Source organism: Rousettus aegyptiacus, unplaced genomic scaffold (genome assembly GCF_014176215.1).
Source record: "Rousettus aegyptiacus isolate mRouAeg1 unplaced genomic scaffold, mRouAeg1.p scaffold_m13_p_7, whole genome shotgun sequence".
Lineage (NCBI taxonomy): Eukaryota > Metazoa > Chordata > Mammalia > Chiroptera > Pteropodidae > Rousettus > Rousettus aegyptiacus.
The window spans coordinates 21,046,169-21,064,850 of NW_023416310.1; the positions used below are offsets into that span (position 1 = coordinate 21,046,169).

At 37.6% G+C, this 18,682-nt stretch overlaps 2 protein-coding genes across 7 annotated transcripts in view; one reads left to right on the plus strand and one right to left on the minus strand.

Moving 5' to 3' along the window:
* CRIM1 (cysteine rich transmembrane BMP regulator 1) overlaps positions 1-8,476 on the plus strand; it is a 178,318-nt gene extending 169,842 nt beyond the window's left edge. For all 4 annotated transcript variants that reach the window (XM_016156670.2, XM_036224027.1, XM_016156672.2 and 1 more), the window contains 3 exons: positions 1,976-2,095; positions 4,488-4,678; positions 6,004-8,476. In XM_016156670.2, coding sequence (XP_016012156.1) covers positions 1,976-2,095; positions 4,488-4,678; positions 6,004-6,180 — 488 coding nt within the window. In that variant the 3' untranslated portion in view covers positions 6,181-8,476. The remainder of the gene's footprint in view (positions 1-1,975; positions 2,096-4,487; positions 4,679-6,003) is intronic.
* Positions 8,477-8,938: 462 nt separating this feature from the next.
* Positions 8,939-18,682, minus strand: part of FEZ2 (fasciculation and elongation protein zeta 2) — a 37,399-nt gene continuing 27,655 nt past the window's right edge. For 2 of the 3 annotated variants that reach the window (XM_016156674.2, XM_036224030.1), the window contains exons 6-9: positions 17,206-17,286; positions 15,049-15,124; positions 12,191-12,256; positions 8,939-9,828 (exon numbers count right to left, since the gene is read on the minus strand). In XM_016156674.2, coding sequence (XP_016012160.1) covers positions 9,812-9,828; positions 12,191-12,256; positions 15,049-15,124; positions 17,206-17,286 — 240 coding nt within the window. In that variant the 3' untranslated portion in view covers positions 8,939-9,811. The remainder of the gene's footprint in view (positions 9,829-12,190; positions 12,257-15,048; positions 15,125-17,205; positions 17,287-18,682) is intronic. The other variant, XM_036224029.1, reaches the window with a different exon arrangement.

The following is an 18,682-nucleotide window of genomic DNA, read 5'->3' on the forward strand; positions in this document are numbered from 1 at the left end:
TGGAGAAGACATCCTCCTTCCATCCTAGGCAGCTCCTTCCCGCTTCCCCTGCTGTTGCTAATAAGAGAACTGATGTGCAGGGTTTCGCTTAAAATCTACCCATAGGCAGGTAGGAGGGGAAAACCTGAGGAGAAACAACTGAATCCAGCCGAGAGCATCTGAGGACGTTTTTGCTCCTTAGCTGTTGACATTTACAGGCTTGGTGGAACAGATCTCACGTTCACCTTTTCTACTGAAAAGGCCTCAGAAGCCAGCAGCATGTTTGCCCTGTTGGCGATAGGAAGGTTCAGCGCTGTGCACTGGACCAGGCAGGAGAGGGATTCAGGGGTGCCGTGGCGCTTAAAGATGTCACACTTAAAGTTGTCACATTAGTGTCAAGGTAGTCTTTTCCCCAAATTCCTCCAGGGAATTCATACCACATCTCAGAGTTTCTCAGTGGGAGAGCTAAACTCCATCCCGCCTGAAAAAGCCACCCCAGCACCACCCAGCCCAGACCTACCAAATTAGGACCCGTGAGAATCAGCACATTTTATAAGCTCTTTGGGTGATTCAGGAATGATAGAAAAGTCGGAATCACTGCTTTGTACTCAGGCCTTCACGGCTGTAAATGATATGTTCAGCAAATTCTCATCTCTAGAGTTTTCAGGGACCCATTGAACTTTTCAGAACTGTAAGGCTGTCTAGTTTCTGCCATGTCCGAGGCCTTGTAATTTAAGGAAGCAGAAGACTGGGGGACTAAGGCCAAAATGACTTTATTCTTGGAGACAACGGGAAAACCTGGACCTTGGAATCCCAGCTCTGTAGTTCCTGGATGCATGATCTTCCGCAGTTGACTTAACCTCTCTGAATCTCTTCCCCAGGGGAAGCTTAGTACGTACTCTCTTCTCTGTTACTTTTCCCTTCTCTCAAAGCCATCTTAAGGTTTACTTCTTGAAAGGATAGACGATGATAACTCAGAGCAGAAAGGATTCTTCTTTCTATATATCATGTCTTATTTTTGTAGTTTATGTATTATATTTGGACTAAATTAGGCTATTAGTAAGTATTTAGTATTAACCAATGTTGAATAACCTTATTATAAAAATCAGTTAATAAGATGTCAGGATCTGACCAAGAGGAAGTGATCGATGAAGACTTTTATTGTCTCATTTTGAAAATATAGGTTCTTAAGAATTATTTCGTTAAAAAGTTGGGCTACTTGTTGTTAGCCAGATGAAGTAAGGATGTACAAATATATTTGTAGGAGCCAAGGTAAGCTTTGGACCTTTTCATTAGTCCCTTTTAGAACTTGACTTAAAAAAAAAAAAAAAAAAAAAAAAACAACCCTGATATTTGGGATAAAGAGTATTCTTCTTCTCAGTTTTGTTTCATGGCGTTGATCAAAGTGTCTGTGTGACTGCGTGTATACTCGAAGATCAGTTTCCAATCTACAGGATTCAGTGATAACTGAGCAGACAGTTAAGATTTGAAGCAGGCAGCACCTCATCAGGTCCGCCTCAGTCCATTCCTATTTAGGGGACGAGACCGGACGAGGAAATAACTAAGAAATGCATGAAGAGTGACAGACGTTTTTCACTTCCTGTGACATGTAACTAATTCAACTCATGGGTTAAAGAGCAACAGTTAAAATTTAATATTTAGTCGATGGAAAGTAAAATATGCTTCCAAATCAGCTAGTCCAATGCTTGCTTGCACAGAACTACAGAGCCAGCACCATTTGACATGAAAATGAAGAGTATCTGACTCCAGTGGAGGAGAAAGCTCGTTTTCTCCCCCTTTAAATGGGTTTAAAACATGTTTCGCACTCCTGCAGCGCTAGTGATTGTCTGGCATTAATGATATAAATGCAGTAACTGGATCTTTCTGTCCCAGGACAGACTGTATTGAACTGAATGCACCATCTATTTGAAGAAACAAATGTCAACAATAAGTAGCCCCTCCTTCATCTCTTATGAAAAATGTCCCCTTCTTTCAGAAATGTATGTCCCGGAACCAACCAATATACCCATTGAGAAGACAAATCATCGTGGAGAGATTGACCTAGAGGTTCCTGCGTGGCCCACACCTAGTGAAAATGACATCCATCTCCCCAGAGGTAAGTACCAAAATCAGCTGAGATCTATTCTTATATAGGGTCTTGTTTTTCCTTTAATTTTGAAAATCTCCTTTGGGTAACTTTTTAAATGGCATGCCCAAGTCAGTTCAAATAATACTGTAGAGAGGCTTATAACAGAGTTAACCCTGAATACTAGAATAAGCTCTGCAGGCAACTGGGTAAATGCCTCTTTGTGGCCGCACGTGTTCAGAGACTTAGTGATAGAACAAAATATGTTCTTGTCCTAGGTGGAATTTCTAAGCTATCATTGATATTTATATGTGAATGAACTCTAAACAGAGTCATAATGAATTATTCACTGCCCCTGTGGATTCTGTACTAAGCATTTATGCATTAGGTTACTTTCTAACTTCTGGGTAGTTTTTACAACACGGGACTTCGATTTATTATGTGTCAGTTTTTCCACTCACCAGGTTTATTCCATGCTTTATTTTTCTTGCTCTGTCCTTTCAGTTGTGTCTAATAGAAATGCTGTCCTGTCTCTCAATAGTTAAGTGGGAAAGCAAGGCAGAGTTTCTGTCAATACTGCCTTCTCTATGAACGTAGACTTCTTGGTCAAAATAGTATACCCTTGCTCTTAGCTATGCTCTTAGCCTCCTGTCTACTCCAAGGACATTCTCAAAATCATTGCTGTACAGTTTTTCTATTTCTTTTGGAAAGAGCAGTATTCATTGCTTCAGAGATTAATGGTCTATTAGCCTAGGTATGTGAAGTGTTAAGCTTAGATCGAATGACCTGCGCGCCAAATTCCTGGAACCAGTGTTTTCCAGTGTTTTATCTCCTGTAATTAGTCTGACCGAATGGTGCCTTAGCATGTTTACAGTCATTTGATCAAGAAATATTAGTGATAACTGTGCTACACACTGTTCTGGATGCTGGGCTTTAGTCATAAGAACAGCCTTATTTGTTGTAACACATTGAAAATCTGTGCATTACATTGTAGCTCTGCTATAAAGACCCCAAGGAGAAATTTCCTCATGTGTCAATAGCAAGAAAATGTTTCTCCTAAGCAACAGATTGTTTTAATCTTAAAGACACTGTGAAGCTTACTGATGATACCTTATTTCCACTTTTTCTTTAGCTCAAAGCTAAATTTTATGGCCTTTTACCATTAAAACAGAACTTAAGGACTGAATTTTATAAACAGACCTTAATTGAAACTTCATTCTCTTTTCACCAAGATTTTCCTTAATTTACTTTTAAAAATCTTGTATAACATGTAGTCCTAAGATTATTTCTAATGTCATTGGAATGTAGTAAGCCAAAAATTCATTTCTTTATTCTTTGTGCATTTAAAACCCGAATTCATCAATAACATTTTTACTGCTGGCATTCTTCTTGACGCTGATAAATATGTTCCTTTTTCCCCGCTTTCCTATGAAGTATTATCTATACTGGCTAAAATGACAAGGATGGTTCTCTTCTTCCCCTTCCCTGACATATACAAAGCAGCATATTCATAAAAATCTGATTTTTAAACCATACAGTCTGTGCAACTTCGTGAGCTGAGTTTCCAGAACAATTTATGAGCAATTCCTTTTGATAGTATGTGTCCTGCATCTTTCACTAACCTGGTCTTTGACGTATGTAGACAACCTGACTACAGTGGTTTATTTGAAACAAAATAAAAGAAACTTCCAGGGCATGCTCCTCATCGGCGTGTATTTAACCTTTTTATCTCTGCCTGCAATATTCATTGCAAGAACGATGATGAAAAGGAGCAGACTTTCATTCGTAAGCGCAAAATTAAATGTCCCCTGTGCAGTAAGTGTATTAATAAATAAGATAGGAAAATGATCTCATTGGTCTAGTGAGTTTCGAACAATTTTATGAAAAGGAAGGCAGTTTTGCTTAGAGTTCAGCAAACCAAAGTATCAATCTAAAGACCAAGCTCTTGATTCTGGCTAAGTTTTTACTATTACACTGGTAATTAGTTGTGGCTATTACACTAATAAAAAGAATATACTTTGTCCTAGTCTTCTATTTGCTTTTAAGCAGGGAGCCAAGCTAACGTTTCTGCTTTAAAATCTTAGAAGCCAGTATAGTATTAATAAAAATATTTTCAGTATTCTAGTTTTTGTCACTTTTTAAAGCCTACATAAGAATTTTCTTATTTCCTTGACTAGCTAAAACTATCATCCTGCCCAATTATTAACCTCCTCAACTCCAATATTTCCTTTTTTACATCCATTCCTAAGAACTCGGTCCTCTCATAAGTCCTTTTTGGATCAACGGTAGATGTTAATCATGTTTTAGCCCTAGTACTGTGAATCAACAAAGCCAAGTTGCTGACTTGTATTTGCAATGTAATTTAAATAATCCTTAAAAATTCTGGTGTAGGTAATTAATTCTTGTAATTTTTTTTCCCTAGATATGGGTCACCTCCAGGTAGATTACAGAGATAACAACAGACGGCCCCCAGGCGAAGACTCTTCGCTGGACTCCATTGCCTCAGTCGTGGTTCCCATCATAATAGGCCTTTCTATTATAATAGCATTCCTATTCATCAATCAGAAGAAACAGTGGATACCCCTGCTTTGCTGGTATCGAACACCAACTAAGGTATGGCCCTGAAAAAGTTTCAGTCTTTTGAATGATCAAACTAAGAAAGCAATTTATTTCCTTAAATTGTATGATACTTTATATTAGCTAATGAAGTTTTTATTTTGCTTGTCGTAGCCTCAATATGTATCAAGCTGTAACAATCAGTCAAATATCTGGTACAGCCCACGGCTGGATCAATCACTAGATGAATTATCCATCATCCATTGGTTAATGAATCCTGACTTTTCACAGATCCAATTTCCTGGATTTATTTTAGTTTTCAAATAAACAGGTACCTCTGGATTGATTGCTAAGTCATTGTCATTTATATGAGAAATTAAAAGTTGGGCATCTGGTGTTTCTCAATGATCAATTTGGAATTAGAGAAAAGAAATAAAGGAAGGGTTATGAAACTCAGGAGAGGTAAGAGTGCTAGATGATTGAGGATGTACAGAAGTCCAAAGGACAGGGAGCCGTGTCTCAGGAAAGCAGAGGGGAAAGGAAGCAAAAGATGAAGAGACTGTGTAATACTAGACAGGCAGATTTTATCCTGGGGGAGGAAGGGTATGTATTCGTTGTCAAATTTGCCTATTTTAAATGGAAAGAAAATTCATTTTCATTGAGAAATCATGATTTCTTCCAACTTTAATTCTATCTTTTGAATTAGTATTTTTTCCCCTAAGAAAACCATACACCTTAAGAATTGAAAATTGACTAAATAATTATTTTAATCCAATTTACCATCTAGATGAAACTTCCCTATAAAATCTCGTCAAATGGTTATCCTGCCCCTGATTTTCATTTGACCAGTATGCATTGGGCACAGCCTGAGTGAATGAGCAGGATACAGGGCAAGACTGAGGCAAAGGTACAGACAAGGACTAAGCAAGACACAGTCCTCACTGTGCGAAGCCAGGATAAGAGACCCACTCAAAGTGCATGGAGGGACTAGCTACAGATGGGCAGGCCCACCCCACAATGCTGTTAAACAGCCTGATTCAGAATTGTCTATCTTAAATCTGTCTGTTTCGTAACTTCTACTCATTCAACCCTCTTAAGGACTAGTCTGTACTTTAAGGATTTAAAAGTAGTTATGTCACTCTACTAATATTTTTTTCAATTCTCTCATCTCCATTTGACGTAATTAATTGACATTTCACCTTTAAACATTTTGCGAGTATCCCTGAAAACTGTCATAGGTACTAGAACAGGATGTAAATTCCACATAGTCTGCCCACCAGTGTCCTGTGAAGCTATCATCCCACTTGAATTAGGTACAACATTTGCGTTAATTTGGGAGACATGAAGCAACTAACTCTTTGTGGTTTTCCTTTTCTCACTAGCCTTCTTCCTTAAATAATCAGCTGGTATCTGTGGACTGCAAGAAAGGAACCAGAGTCCAGGGAGACAGTGCCCAGAGAATGCTAAGAATTGCTGAACCCGATGCGAGATTCAGTGGCTTCTACAGCATGCAAAAACAGAATCATCTACAGGCAGACAATTTCTACCAAACGGTGTGAAGAAAGGCAAGTTGGATGAGGTTTTAGAAGACAAAAAGCAATTAAGTCTGCTCTTAAAAGAAAACTAGAATTTGTGCACTTGCTTAGTGGATTGTATTGGATTGTGACTTGATGTACAGTACAGCGCTAAGAACTGACTGGGATGGGCTCTGGCTACGGCCATGTGCCGAACAAGCATTCCCACTTTTCCTCAAGATAACTGACCAAGTGTTTTCTTAGAACCAAAGTTTTTAAAGTTGCTAAGATATATTTGCTTGTAATATAGCTGTAGAGATATTTGGGGGTGGGGACAGTGAGTTTGGTTGGGGAAATGGGTGGGAGGGTGGTGTTGGGAAGACAAATTGGTCAGCTTGGCTCGGGGAGAAAGAAATCCCATAAAATAAAAGCAGTTCAGTGGCCCAGAGGATATTTTTTCCTGTTGCTCTGAAGACTGCACTGGTTGCGGCAAAGCTCAGGCGTGAATGAGCAGGAAACAAAAAAAAAGGCCTTGCGATCCAGCGGCCATAACCACCTTAGAACTGCCAGACAAGCGCATCAGAACCTCTTGATAGCCATCCCAGGTCTAAAGCCACAAGTTTCTTTTCTATACAGTCACAGCTGCGGTAGGTGATGAGGAAGCAAGAGAAATGTGAGAGCGACATTTCTCTAAAGCGGGTTATTAAGGATATATACAGTTATACTTTTTGCTGCTTTCATTTTCTTCCAAGCCAATCAGCCAGTTCCTAGCAGAGTCAGCACATGCACAGGACCTAAAGTCATTTCTCGATGTGAGCACTGGAGCTTTTTCTGACTACAGCGTGGCAGGAAGGAGGGAGAGGGTGAAGGACACCAGGTATTTCCAGGGGCTATATACTTCATTGTTTGTTGTTGCTTTGTTCTGTTCTATTGTTGGTTGTTCATAGTTTTTGTTGAAGCTCTAGCTTAAGAAGAAACGTTTTTTTAAAAAAGACTGGGGATTTTTTTTTTCCTTATTATATACTGATTCTACAAAATAGAAACTACTTCATTTTAATTGTATTTTATTCAAGCACCTTTGTTGAAGCTCAAAAAAAATATGCCTCTTTAAACTTTAGCAATTATAGGAATATTTATGTAACTATCTTATGCTTCAAAAAACAAAAGTATTTGTGTGCGTGTGTATATAATATATATAAACATATATTTATACACATACAATTCGTGTTTTCCTGTTGAATGTATTTTTATGAGATTTTTAACCAGAACAAAGACAAACAGGCATTCCATATCAATGCTTCTGATCACTGACAAATTTTTGAATAACAAAATCTCATTCTACTTAGGTTAATTGGGAAGAAAGATGTGTGCGTTTGAGTATACGTGTGTACGCACCTGCCTTGAGCAGTCAGCATCACACCTGCTATGGAGAAGGTATTCCTTTAGTAAATCTTCCTCATTTGGCTTTGCTTTCAGTTGGTTTTCAGTTCCCTCACTGGCCAGAGACATTGACGGCAGTTTATCTGCCTCACTAATCAGCTCCTGTATTTTTTTTTTTTTTCAAACAACTGTTTGAAACAACTACTGGAATATTGTCCATAATAAGCTGGAAGTTTGTTGTAGTTTGCCTCAAATATAACTGACTGTATAGTGTTAACTTTTCAAACAGCTCTTAGCACTTTTATACTAATTACCCATTTGTGCATTGATTTTTTTCGTTTAAAAATGCTTGTTGTGAAAGACACAGATACCCAGTATGCTTAATGTGAAAAGAAAATGTGTTCTGTTTTGTAAAGGAACTTTCAAGTATTGTTGTAAATACTTGGACAGAGGTTGCTGAACTTTAAAAAAAATTAATTTATTATTATAATGACCTAATTTATTAATCTGAAGATTAACCATTTTCTTTGTCTTAGAATATCAAAAAAGGAAAAAAGGTGTTCTAGCTGTTTGCATCAAAGAAAAAGATTTATTATCAAGGGGCAATATTTTTATCTATTTCCAGAATAAATTTGTTAATGTTACCAAAATAGATTTACATCAGCCTGATTGTTATAAAATTTTGTTGATAATTAATCCATTTGATAATCCATTCCTGGCATAAAAAGTCTATCAAAAAAATTGTAAATGCTTGCTTTTTGTTTTTTCAATCATGGCCATATTATGAAAATACTAACAGGATATAGGACAAGGTGTAAATTTTTTTATTATTTTAAAGATATGATTTATCCTGAGTGCTGTATCTATTACTCTTTTACTTTGGTTCCTGTTGTGCTCTTGTAAAAGAAAAACAAATATAATTTCCTGAAGAATAAAATAGATCTATGGCACTTGGAGTGCACTGTAGTTCTACAGTTTGTTTTGTTTTCAAAAAACAGCTGTAAGGAGATTGTTTGCAGTTTGGTTCTTGGCAGCAAATAAACACTTTAAATCACACCATGTAACTTTCAGAAAGATATCCACATTTGGGATGAGAAAGATGAATTGTCCTTTTGTTTTCAGGTTGTCTGATGACCCTCCAGGGTTACGAGTAGCTATCTAGACTTCCTGCACTTGGGTTACCTAAGGGAGGAAGCCGTAGAGCTAGTGTGAATGTCTCACAGACCCAGGAAACAGCAGGGCCTCTGTCCTTCCACAGCAGCTCAGCACAGCCTGGCTCCCTCTCCCCTCCTTACCATCATGAGGCTAATCGGGGTTTCACCAGCTTACACCCTCCAGTGATGGCCAATGTGTGGAACAGAGGAGGAATCTAGCACTGAAAGGGAAAAAAAATCATTACAAAATACAACAAAAACTCTGAAAATAAAGCTCCCAAGTATATGTTACCTGTTTTGAACATTTATTAAATAGCACTGACTTGATTAGAACTGGCAGAAGTGTTTCACAAGTAGTGAAGTATCCCATGAGTGGCTGTTTCTAAAATTAGTACTTTGGGAAAACACACAGGCATGAATAAAACATAACACAGTAGTGGGAACTGGGCAATGCTGCAGCAGTTTCTCAAGCACCATAAGGAAAGGGCACTTCTTCAGACATGTGAAACAAAACACAAACATCTAAACTAACAGGATTCTGAAAGTAAGTGGCAACTTAAGCTAAACAATGGTGAAACCTAAAACCAGTCACCACCACAGTTTTGATACTAAGAATTACGCCAAAATAACACACATTCTGGTTGAGCTGCTTATGAGAATAGCCCACATTTGTTTAGTTCCAATACTGTTAAGGTGATATTTATACAACAATTCTCATAAAAATCTGTGCTGGTTTTTACCATCACTGAAGAATACCTCTAGTGTAAATCTCTCAATGCTTTAATCCAGTTCTTCAATGCAGTTTAGCTCTAAAAAGCCATAAAAACTCACATAGCCATACTGTCAGTTAATGAAAACTATAAATGCACATGCATAGTTAATATTCCTCTTTACGAAGTTGAAGAGTTCATAATTGTTAGTGTTTAACAAAAAACCATCTGTAGAATTCAAAACTGTCATATTTCTCTTGGTTCGTAATATAAAGAATTAGTGAAGGCATGATCTATTAATACTGAATCACAAACCCAAGTTCAAGTGCGCTGAGTTTCCAACAGCAGGAAGGTAATGGTAGCCAGCTTTCAGAATAATGCTATAGGAAATCTAGCTTGTCCACGAAAGAAAACTCCTGAAGTGATGCCACCCTATGTAGGACACAGAACTGGAGGAAGGAAAAAAAGAAATATATTTTGTACACATTTACACAAGATGTATATACATTTTATATACATCTTACATGTATATAAAAATCATTAATAACTAAAAATGCAAGGATCTATAGTAGCAATTTTTAAAGATTTAAAAGGCTACACCCAACAATGAAAAGTTATCTCAAGACACATTAGAATTGCCCAGAAATGAGATACCGAAAGGTCATGTCTCATAGGGTACCACTTAGAGGTAGAAGCCCATAACGCTGGCCCTATACCATGAGGCTTGTAATAGTGAACAGGCTCCCTGGTGAACTCAAAGGTGCACACGTTTATTCCTATCTAGGATCAGCAGCCATATCTATACTACAAGCCTTTGGTACAACTGTTGAGGACAGGGATGGCAGCAAGCAGCTGTAGGGTAATTAGCAGGTGTGAGAAAGAGAAGCTTAAGTAGCCCATACAACTTTCATCCCAACTTCCTCAGGCCAAGGGAAGCTACTTTTCTACATTCATTCATTTCTCACCTTCGCATTAAAATTATAGTGATATTTAGGGAGCCAAGCCATAGTCATTGGTGTTAAAACAACAATGAGAAAGGTCCACCAAGAAAAGGAAAGGCAAGTTCTCCCTTGAGCAACACCCGCTCCTAGGCAAATGGTCCCAGAGGGAGAGGAATCGTCAACTGGCTGTGGGTTTCCAGGATGGGTGGAAAAGAGCAATTTAAATCACCCAGCGTCCACACTTCCCCATGCCCTTGAACACCCCTGAATATTAAATCGCTCCCTCTTCATTCTCTTGGTCTAGTGTCATCACTTCTTTTCCACCCAGTCCTTACAGTACAAAGCTAAGACAAAACCACAAAACATACGCACGCAGCGCATCCGAAGCAGGTACAGCATAGACAGACCTGGGCTCACAGACTGGAGCCAGCGGCCTGACATGGGAGCAGAATTTGATGGGTGCTGCTTCCCTAAGGCATGCAATATAGGTTGTTACATACTGGATTTTAGAAGAAAAAATCAAAAATCATCTTTCCCCAGAGCACTTGTTCTCTAGGTCATAAAATTCTTCCATGCAGTGAAATGATAAAATAGCTACAGAATGCTTCAGAAGCTCATTTTATCTCTGGTCCTCATGGCAGTGCCCAGGGAACCCACTATAATTAAAGATTAAGACATGTTCTTTATGTTCATCTCATTTCTGTTTCACATTAAGAACAAACCTCAGAACAATCCAGCTTTCATACCAATGCTAGCACAACACAAAAACAAAGATGTGAGGTATTAAAAAAAATTCAGAACGTAGTAAGAAAAAGCCTTCCATCAGAAAAACAGCTCATGAAAAAACAATAATGTTGATTTAGTCTTTTCTGCCCTCTGTCTACTAATGGCTGACTCCCCATCAAGTCTCTCATAGGTCATACTTGGGTATTACTCAGTTTGAACTCCTGCGTACACTACTGAGATTCGCTCCTCGTGAACCTAGGCTGAAGAAAAGTCCTGAGTTATCTAACATCTCAGAAATCCCAACCTTCCTATGTTCAGCTAACAAATGGTGGAGGAGAGAGGGAACCCAAAAGAGAAAAGGTACCAGAAGATTGCTCTCAAAATTGGATCAAATGCTACAGGATATGCATTTTGCGATGCTTTGGAAATCTGTCCGCTGAAAAACTGCTACTTTTCGAAATATTATTTCATTGCAAACTATTAGTTTTGCCTATAATTAAATTCTTTGGTCTCTTTATCATCCAAAATTTCCTCTTTCCTGAGCAAAGCAGGCAATCTCATTAACGCCAACAGTCATCTTTTGCTTCATCACTACTCCCATCCTGTGAGATCTTGATCTTGCTCCTAAGATTTATGGCTCATTTTTCACTCTCCTGGGTTTATGAAAGTCCATTCTTTCCATTTTTTCCTCCTCTCATTCCTGTCCCCTTACACCAATCCTTTTTATGTTCCCTTTGGGACTTTAACTGACCTGACTGTCCCCTCCTTCCTCCATCCTCACTGATCTGTCCTTCTCTTTCTATTGGCCCTAAGATGGCAGAGACCACCCTTCGCAAACCCTCCCCAGGTCGACAACTGAGATTCATAACTCAAAATTATGGCATTATCTCCATAGTATTTTCTCCACTGTCTCAGTGTTTATCATTTAGTTGTGAAATAGTTTCCAGCCCAGGACCTCAAATAAATTTTATATAATCATAATTTATAATGTTGGTAACATAATTGAGCCAGGTATCCTCACCCTGCAAAAATGAAATAAAACTTGTGCATTTGAAAGTAGTTTTTAATCTATTAGCAAGACGATGCACTTATTGACCTAACCATAACTTCCCAACCATTACACATAAGCCATTATAAAACTCACCTTTCAGTATATAATCAGTTAACAAGCTTGGAACTTTTTCACTGTCCTCTTTCATGGCACAAAGAACTACAAAATAAAAGATGGAAGGAAAAGGCAACGATTTCAAATTCAGATCAAAAATACAATTTAATTTCACTGTAGCCTTAATCTTAATTATATGGTATGACCAATTCAGGCAAATTATTATTTCCTAGATAAGGGAATACAACTACTAATGCTCAAGAATTTTAATTGAATAAGTTCTTAATCAGGCAAGAATAATCCAATTACCTGAGTTTTCCCTGATTTAAGAAACAGTGGCAGCAGGAAAGAGAAACTTGGTTGTTTACACAGAACTTCAGTTTGCCCTAAACACTGGAAAGCGTGTTCCTATAATGTGCACTTCTATGAATTCTGGAGAAGCAAACCCCAGCACTGCAGATGTCACAAACTAGAGAAACTCTTAGATAAATGAATAGCTAGATATACCCTTCAAGAAGCCTATCTGCCAGCCTTCTTGGAAACTTTTCAAGAAAAGACCCAAGATGAAGACATGTCCACGAGGCAGTACCTGCCAGGCTGCCTACCACCTCCTGTGCACTGCTGAAGGACCCAGATCAATCAATCCTCAAGGGAATCTGACAATTTTATCTCTAAGGCAAGACAAAATAGAAAAAACAGCTACTATCAAAGTGGTTAAAAAAAAAAATCTAGATCACCCAGGAACAGATAAACCCACAAATACTGCATTTTTGTGGTAACTGACAACTCAAATTTTCACCAGAGCATCCTGGGGAAAATGTTTCACTCTTTTCCCCCAGACAGATGACAATACAACATGGCGTAACTGTCAAGTCAGCCTTCCTGGATTTACACCCTGGCTCTGCAACTTCCTAGTTGTAAGGCTTTGAACAAGCTACTCAACCACACAAAGCACCAAGTTCCTCATCTGCAAACTGAGAATGATAATTAGACCTGCCTCAAAGGCTTGTGAGTGTTCAGTTACTAATTCAAATGTGAAGGACTTAGAATAGTGCTTAGCGTATAATAACTGCTATGTAAAGAGCCACATTTATTAACAACTAACATTCTAATTCTTATTACTATTGTTATTGCACCTCCATTAGCTTTTACCAGGAAGGCTACATAAGCATGAGCACTGTGACCGTCTCCACAGGGCTTCCCCTGTGGTTAATATCTAGGTAGTGACAGCAGAGGCTCAGGTCAGGTTCTCCCCCAAGGTTTTCAGGAGATAACCAAAGGTCATCATCCTTCCATCTACTGTCTTCACAACAATCCTGTCCTCATGACTCTACTAACTTTGACATTCATTCACACACCCCACACACGTTCACTCACTCAACGCGTCCAAGGTGTGTCAGTCTATGAAGAGATCATCTAAGAATCAACCAAAGGACATTTTGATGCGGGAATTATGACTTTGGTTTGGCCAACTAAGTGTCTGTCCTTGATCTGAGAAGGCAAGGTCTCTCAGTAATTCCTAGCATCTAGGTAGCATTTATGTTCCTGTCTTAAGAGGGCCACTATGTTCAGTATTTCTGCTTCCGATCGTATTTTAGATTTGTTTTCATTTCTATATAAAATCACACACCAAAAGTCAGCATCATTAAAAGAACAGCAGACTGGAAATTAAAGAGACCCAGCCCTATAATTTACCATTCCCCTGTGTGATCTTGGACACTTATAACTTCATAAAGTTCTTCCTGAAAATTAGAGGGCTGGCCACAGAGTTAATCTCTTAATTCTTTATTTTAGACTAGCTGGCATCACTTGATTTATCCATATTTAAGTATAAAATGTTCTGAAAGTATTGTTCACCAAAAAAAACAATAAAAGCTCAGGTTATCAAGACACCCGCTTTCTGCCTTGTGCTCCTCCAGACCCATGGCTCCACATCCTTCGTTTCCAAAACAGATATCATCATCACTATCTATTCATGTGATGCTCATTTGGCACCCCCTTAATTAGCAATTATCACAAATGTTTACAATTAGAAAGAGCTTAAAAGATCAGCAAATCCAACCTCTTTAAGAAAAACAAAGCTGAGTGCTTAACTTACCCCAAATCACATATATAACATTAACTTCATTACTATGAGGTAACTAGAGCAATTATTTTTAGCCTCATTTTTCACTGTGAAACAGAAGATAAGTGACTTTCAAGGATACCCTGTAAATAACAGGGACAGAACCAGAATTCAGGGCTAATTATGGCTATCGTTAAGAGATGTTCAATATGCACTGAATATTTAAGCCTAACAAATTATTTTAAAATGCTAGCCCCTTGAAGGAAGAGTATTTTTGTCTATTCTGTCCACTGATGTATCCCAAGTACCCGGAACATGGCCTAGCACAGAATGGACCTGCATCAAATATTTGATGAATATTCTTAAAATATTACTATCACTTTATGTTCTACCTATACTGCCTTGAGGTCTACATTCATTTAAAAAAAAAAAAGTTTTAGGCCATACTTCTCCACTTCTCCTAAATCTTTCCTATTCCGTTATTGAGAGTTATATTTACATAAGATCTATGAAGTACCTTATTTATTGATAAATGGATATGTTCTTAAACATACAAAGGTGATGAAGAATCAAGTTACATTTTTTCCCCAAAAGTGTGGCTCGTAAATATTTTAAAAGGCAAGAAAATCAAATATAAATCAACTCTAGATTCAGTTTTGTTTGATGTCATAACCATTTACAGTTTCATTCTCAAAAGAATAAATGATGACACCCATCATTTACTATCCTAAATAGACAAAACAGTACCAGCAACAAAGTCGGCCAACTAAAATCCGTATTTTAGAATAGACAAAAGTAAACAAGGTAACAATTTAATTTTTTCTTTACTCACTTTTCGTTAATATTTGAAGATCTTCAACAGATGGTGGTCCATTTTTTTTCTCATAAGGAATGACTGTTGTCAAATACTGCCAAGTTAAAAAAGAGTCACTTAAATCTGAATTACCTTATCTGCAAAAATTAGTTACGAGGCCTATTTTATAACATGAAATAGAAGTTACTTTAAGTAACAAACACAAGCATCTTACTGTCTCAGCTAGAGCTCATTATTTTACCCACTTCTACATAAATAATCCATATTATTATTTTTTTTTTTTTTGCCTTTCCGTTATTGAAAATTTCACAAAAGTAGGTCTGAGGGAGATTTGTTCATTTTTAAAGTGAAGTCTTATCTAAAAATATCTTTACATATTTTTCAACCTTTTAAAATAGTGATTTGAACTAAAACACAGTTCCGACAGTCCTGCATAAAGTAATTCCCAACAGCCAAATAATTGTTTCAGACCAATTTTTTCTGGTTGAACAAAATGGTCACATGAATAACTTGACAGCTTTAAAAACACATACCGGCTTCTTCTAGAAACTAACAAAGACACACCCACCCATATAATTTTAGAGGGATGTTATTATTATTTTAACTTATTGTGTAAGTAGTAATAAATGTTTAAAGGTATTAAAGGAAAAAAGTGAAATAGCCTAAAAGGAAATGAATAATGAAAATTCGTGTCTAAATTGAGACAAACTGCTTAGTTCACTAGTGTAACAACTCACAGTATCAGAGTTATGTCCCACACTATATCCCATGAAAGCACAGTCTAAAAATTATGATCCAGATTCTTCTATTCTGGTCACTCCACCTCCCAAAAAAATGCATCGTTTAGGTATAATCTGCATATACGCATATAGAGATCTACTGGTTTTTCCTTGGAATCTCTTCAGCCCTACATATTACTTAGCCCCTGCCCTAAATCTTAGTTCTATTCCTAATTTTTTTTGAGTGATTTTATCCCATTTAAAAAAAAAAAAAAAGATATAGTTAGTTAACAATAACTGGATCCTTAAGAAATTTAGTTTTCCATCTTTTTGGTGGAGACCTCTCCAAAGTGATGCCTGATTACTACATAATCGAATGTTTCTTGGAAAAGGATACACAAACAGCCGAAGCATGCCCCCCGGGGGCTTCGCTAACAGCACATGTGTCAGACGTGTCGGGCGACCTGGAGAAGCATGAGGAAGCCGAGGCCGTGCTTGGCATGCATGCTGTCTGCCCAGCTACACTTTCGGCCTTCCTGCCCCACTCCCATGTGTTGGGTCGGTCTGGAAGTTACGTTGTAATCTTGTGGGTTTGAGAGAGGTGAAAAGCACCAGAATTTTAAAAATTCAACCAGCCCACTATAGAGCCCCTTTATGAAGGATTATTTAATGTCAATTATTTCCCTTCTTGAGTAATACAGAGAGAAACCCTAGGCTCAAATGCCTTCTTTTGATAAACTACCTACACTTTTTCAATGTTCACTTAAACGCTAAACTGAAGACTTTTCTTATTGAAGTGAAAATTTCAAAACGTGAGAAGTAATTTTAAGCACACTCATTGTAGATATGTTCCCCGTGTTTGTGATATTCCTGAAATCATTATACAAAAATGTTAATAAAAAGTGAATTGCTATACATTTGACTGTATATTCATGTCCATGTCTGATTGTGTATAGTGTCGTATGCCTGATTTGGTAGACAAGTGAGTTTGCGGACTACATGATACACCTTAAAAACACATGAATATCATTTAAAAAGATATACTCAGTAGACATTTTTGACCCAGAACTCTAGTCTAAAAGACACCAATATCTAGTTTTCTTCCCGAAAATGGGATGTTTCTTAAACTTCATTGTAGCATATTCTAGTTCTTTTCACCATTATATATCCTACACATGCAATTTGTTACATGAACGTTAATATCTATTTGTTTGAAGCTAAAAGTGAAAATGGAGCTCTAAAACATGTATTAAGAATGCATTGTCTATTGTCCAATTTGCAAAATGCTTCTTCCTAAAGAAAAATTCTGTGCATTATCAAGACTATAAACATAATAAACTTTCATCTCTCTCATTTAAGCAGTAGTCTTAGTAAATTAGTAAAACGGCCAGCTTTCAAGCCCTTCACTTAGAAAATGAAAAAGCAGAGAATGAGGAAAATAAGGATAACCGAGCACCTGTTTCTCTCCACCTGAATTTCCAAAGGTGTGGCGGAGGCCATTCTGAATGACATTTGAGATCCCTTCCATGCTGAAGCGCTAAAGGCAGCAATATACGGCCCCGGAAGAAAAGGACAGAGAAAGAAGTTCAAAGACTATTAGTAGTAAGAATATACCATGATGACTTACGTGCCCAAGAGACAAGCAGTTAGAAAATGCTACTACTCATTCAGATAAAGCAGACAAATTCATGCTGTTTTTAAAATGTTTTTGCTTCCATTTTTTTGCAAGTCAAATACAAAAGCAACTGGTTTTATGCTACTATGTTCATATTTTTAACGTAGCAGATAAATAAATTTGCTCCAGTGAAATACTGTAAGTTGTACACTTAACTTTTATGCAAAATTTACTACATAATTTTTAAGATACCTTTTGATACTGTTTACCTACATTTTATCAAAAGTCTGAAAACTTAATGCTAACAGTATGCAGATTTTCAGCTTAAGTTTGCATATTTTTACCATAAGTTTGGAGAACATTAACATAACATTTGGCAAATGAAATGCTGTTACTTGGAGAGTTGATTATTGCTTCCCACTCGCTCTTCAGGCCACCTGCCACTTGCCGTGGTACAGAAAATGCAACTAAAAGAGCACATATGCTTCCTGAAGAGCAGAGTGGAACCCATGTGCCAGCCAGGTCCCCTAAAAAACGTCTGCAAAGACTCATCCACTCCATTTCTAGGAAACAATTCTAGCTTCTTTCCCTCAGCAATCTCCAAGACTTCCTAGATTTCATTGTACCCAAAAGGAAATATTTTTCCAAACGTCTCATCTAGATTTGTAGCCAGTCTATAACATCATCAGACACAGTGAAAATTGTCCAGTGGCACCTCTATGGCTGCTGAGTCAAAGGACTTAGATGAATTCTTACACTATGAATAGTTAAGGGGAAAAGCATCCTGCAAAGTTCAGTTCTGATTCACAGGATGGTTCCTTCCCCTGGGATTTTATGGGGAAAGCTGAATCAGTAGACACATTTGAGGAGTTGAGATAAAGAATATTTTACCAGGTCCCAAGGAACAGAAGAAAGGAAACTAAGGCAATGGTGTCTGCCCTCAGGCAATGTATAGTTATCCCAGTGGTTCTCAAGCATGGTCCAGGGACCCCTGCCACCCCTGACCATCCCCCTCCCCACCCCTGGAGGTCCTGGAAACCCTGTCAAGGGTCCATGAGTCAAAATGATTTTTCTCAGAAATACTAAGACATATTTTGCCACTTTTTTTACTCTCATTCTCTAATAACTTAGAGTGAAATATTCCAAATGACCGATTGGATACAGAAGTCTATTTGAGAATCTAGCTGAATTCAATTAAGCCAGATATTAGATTGACAAAAATGTACAGCAATGCCATTTTTCTCACTAAATTTTTAAAAGTTATTTTTCATAAAAATATACTGTGTAAACATTCGTGAATCTCTTATTGGCCTTTTTC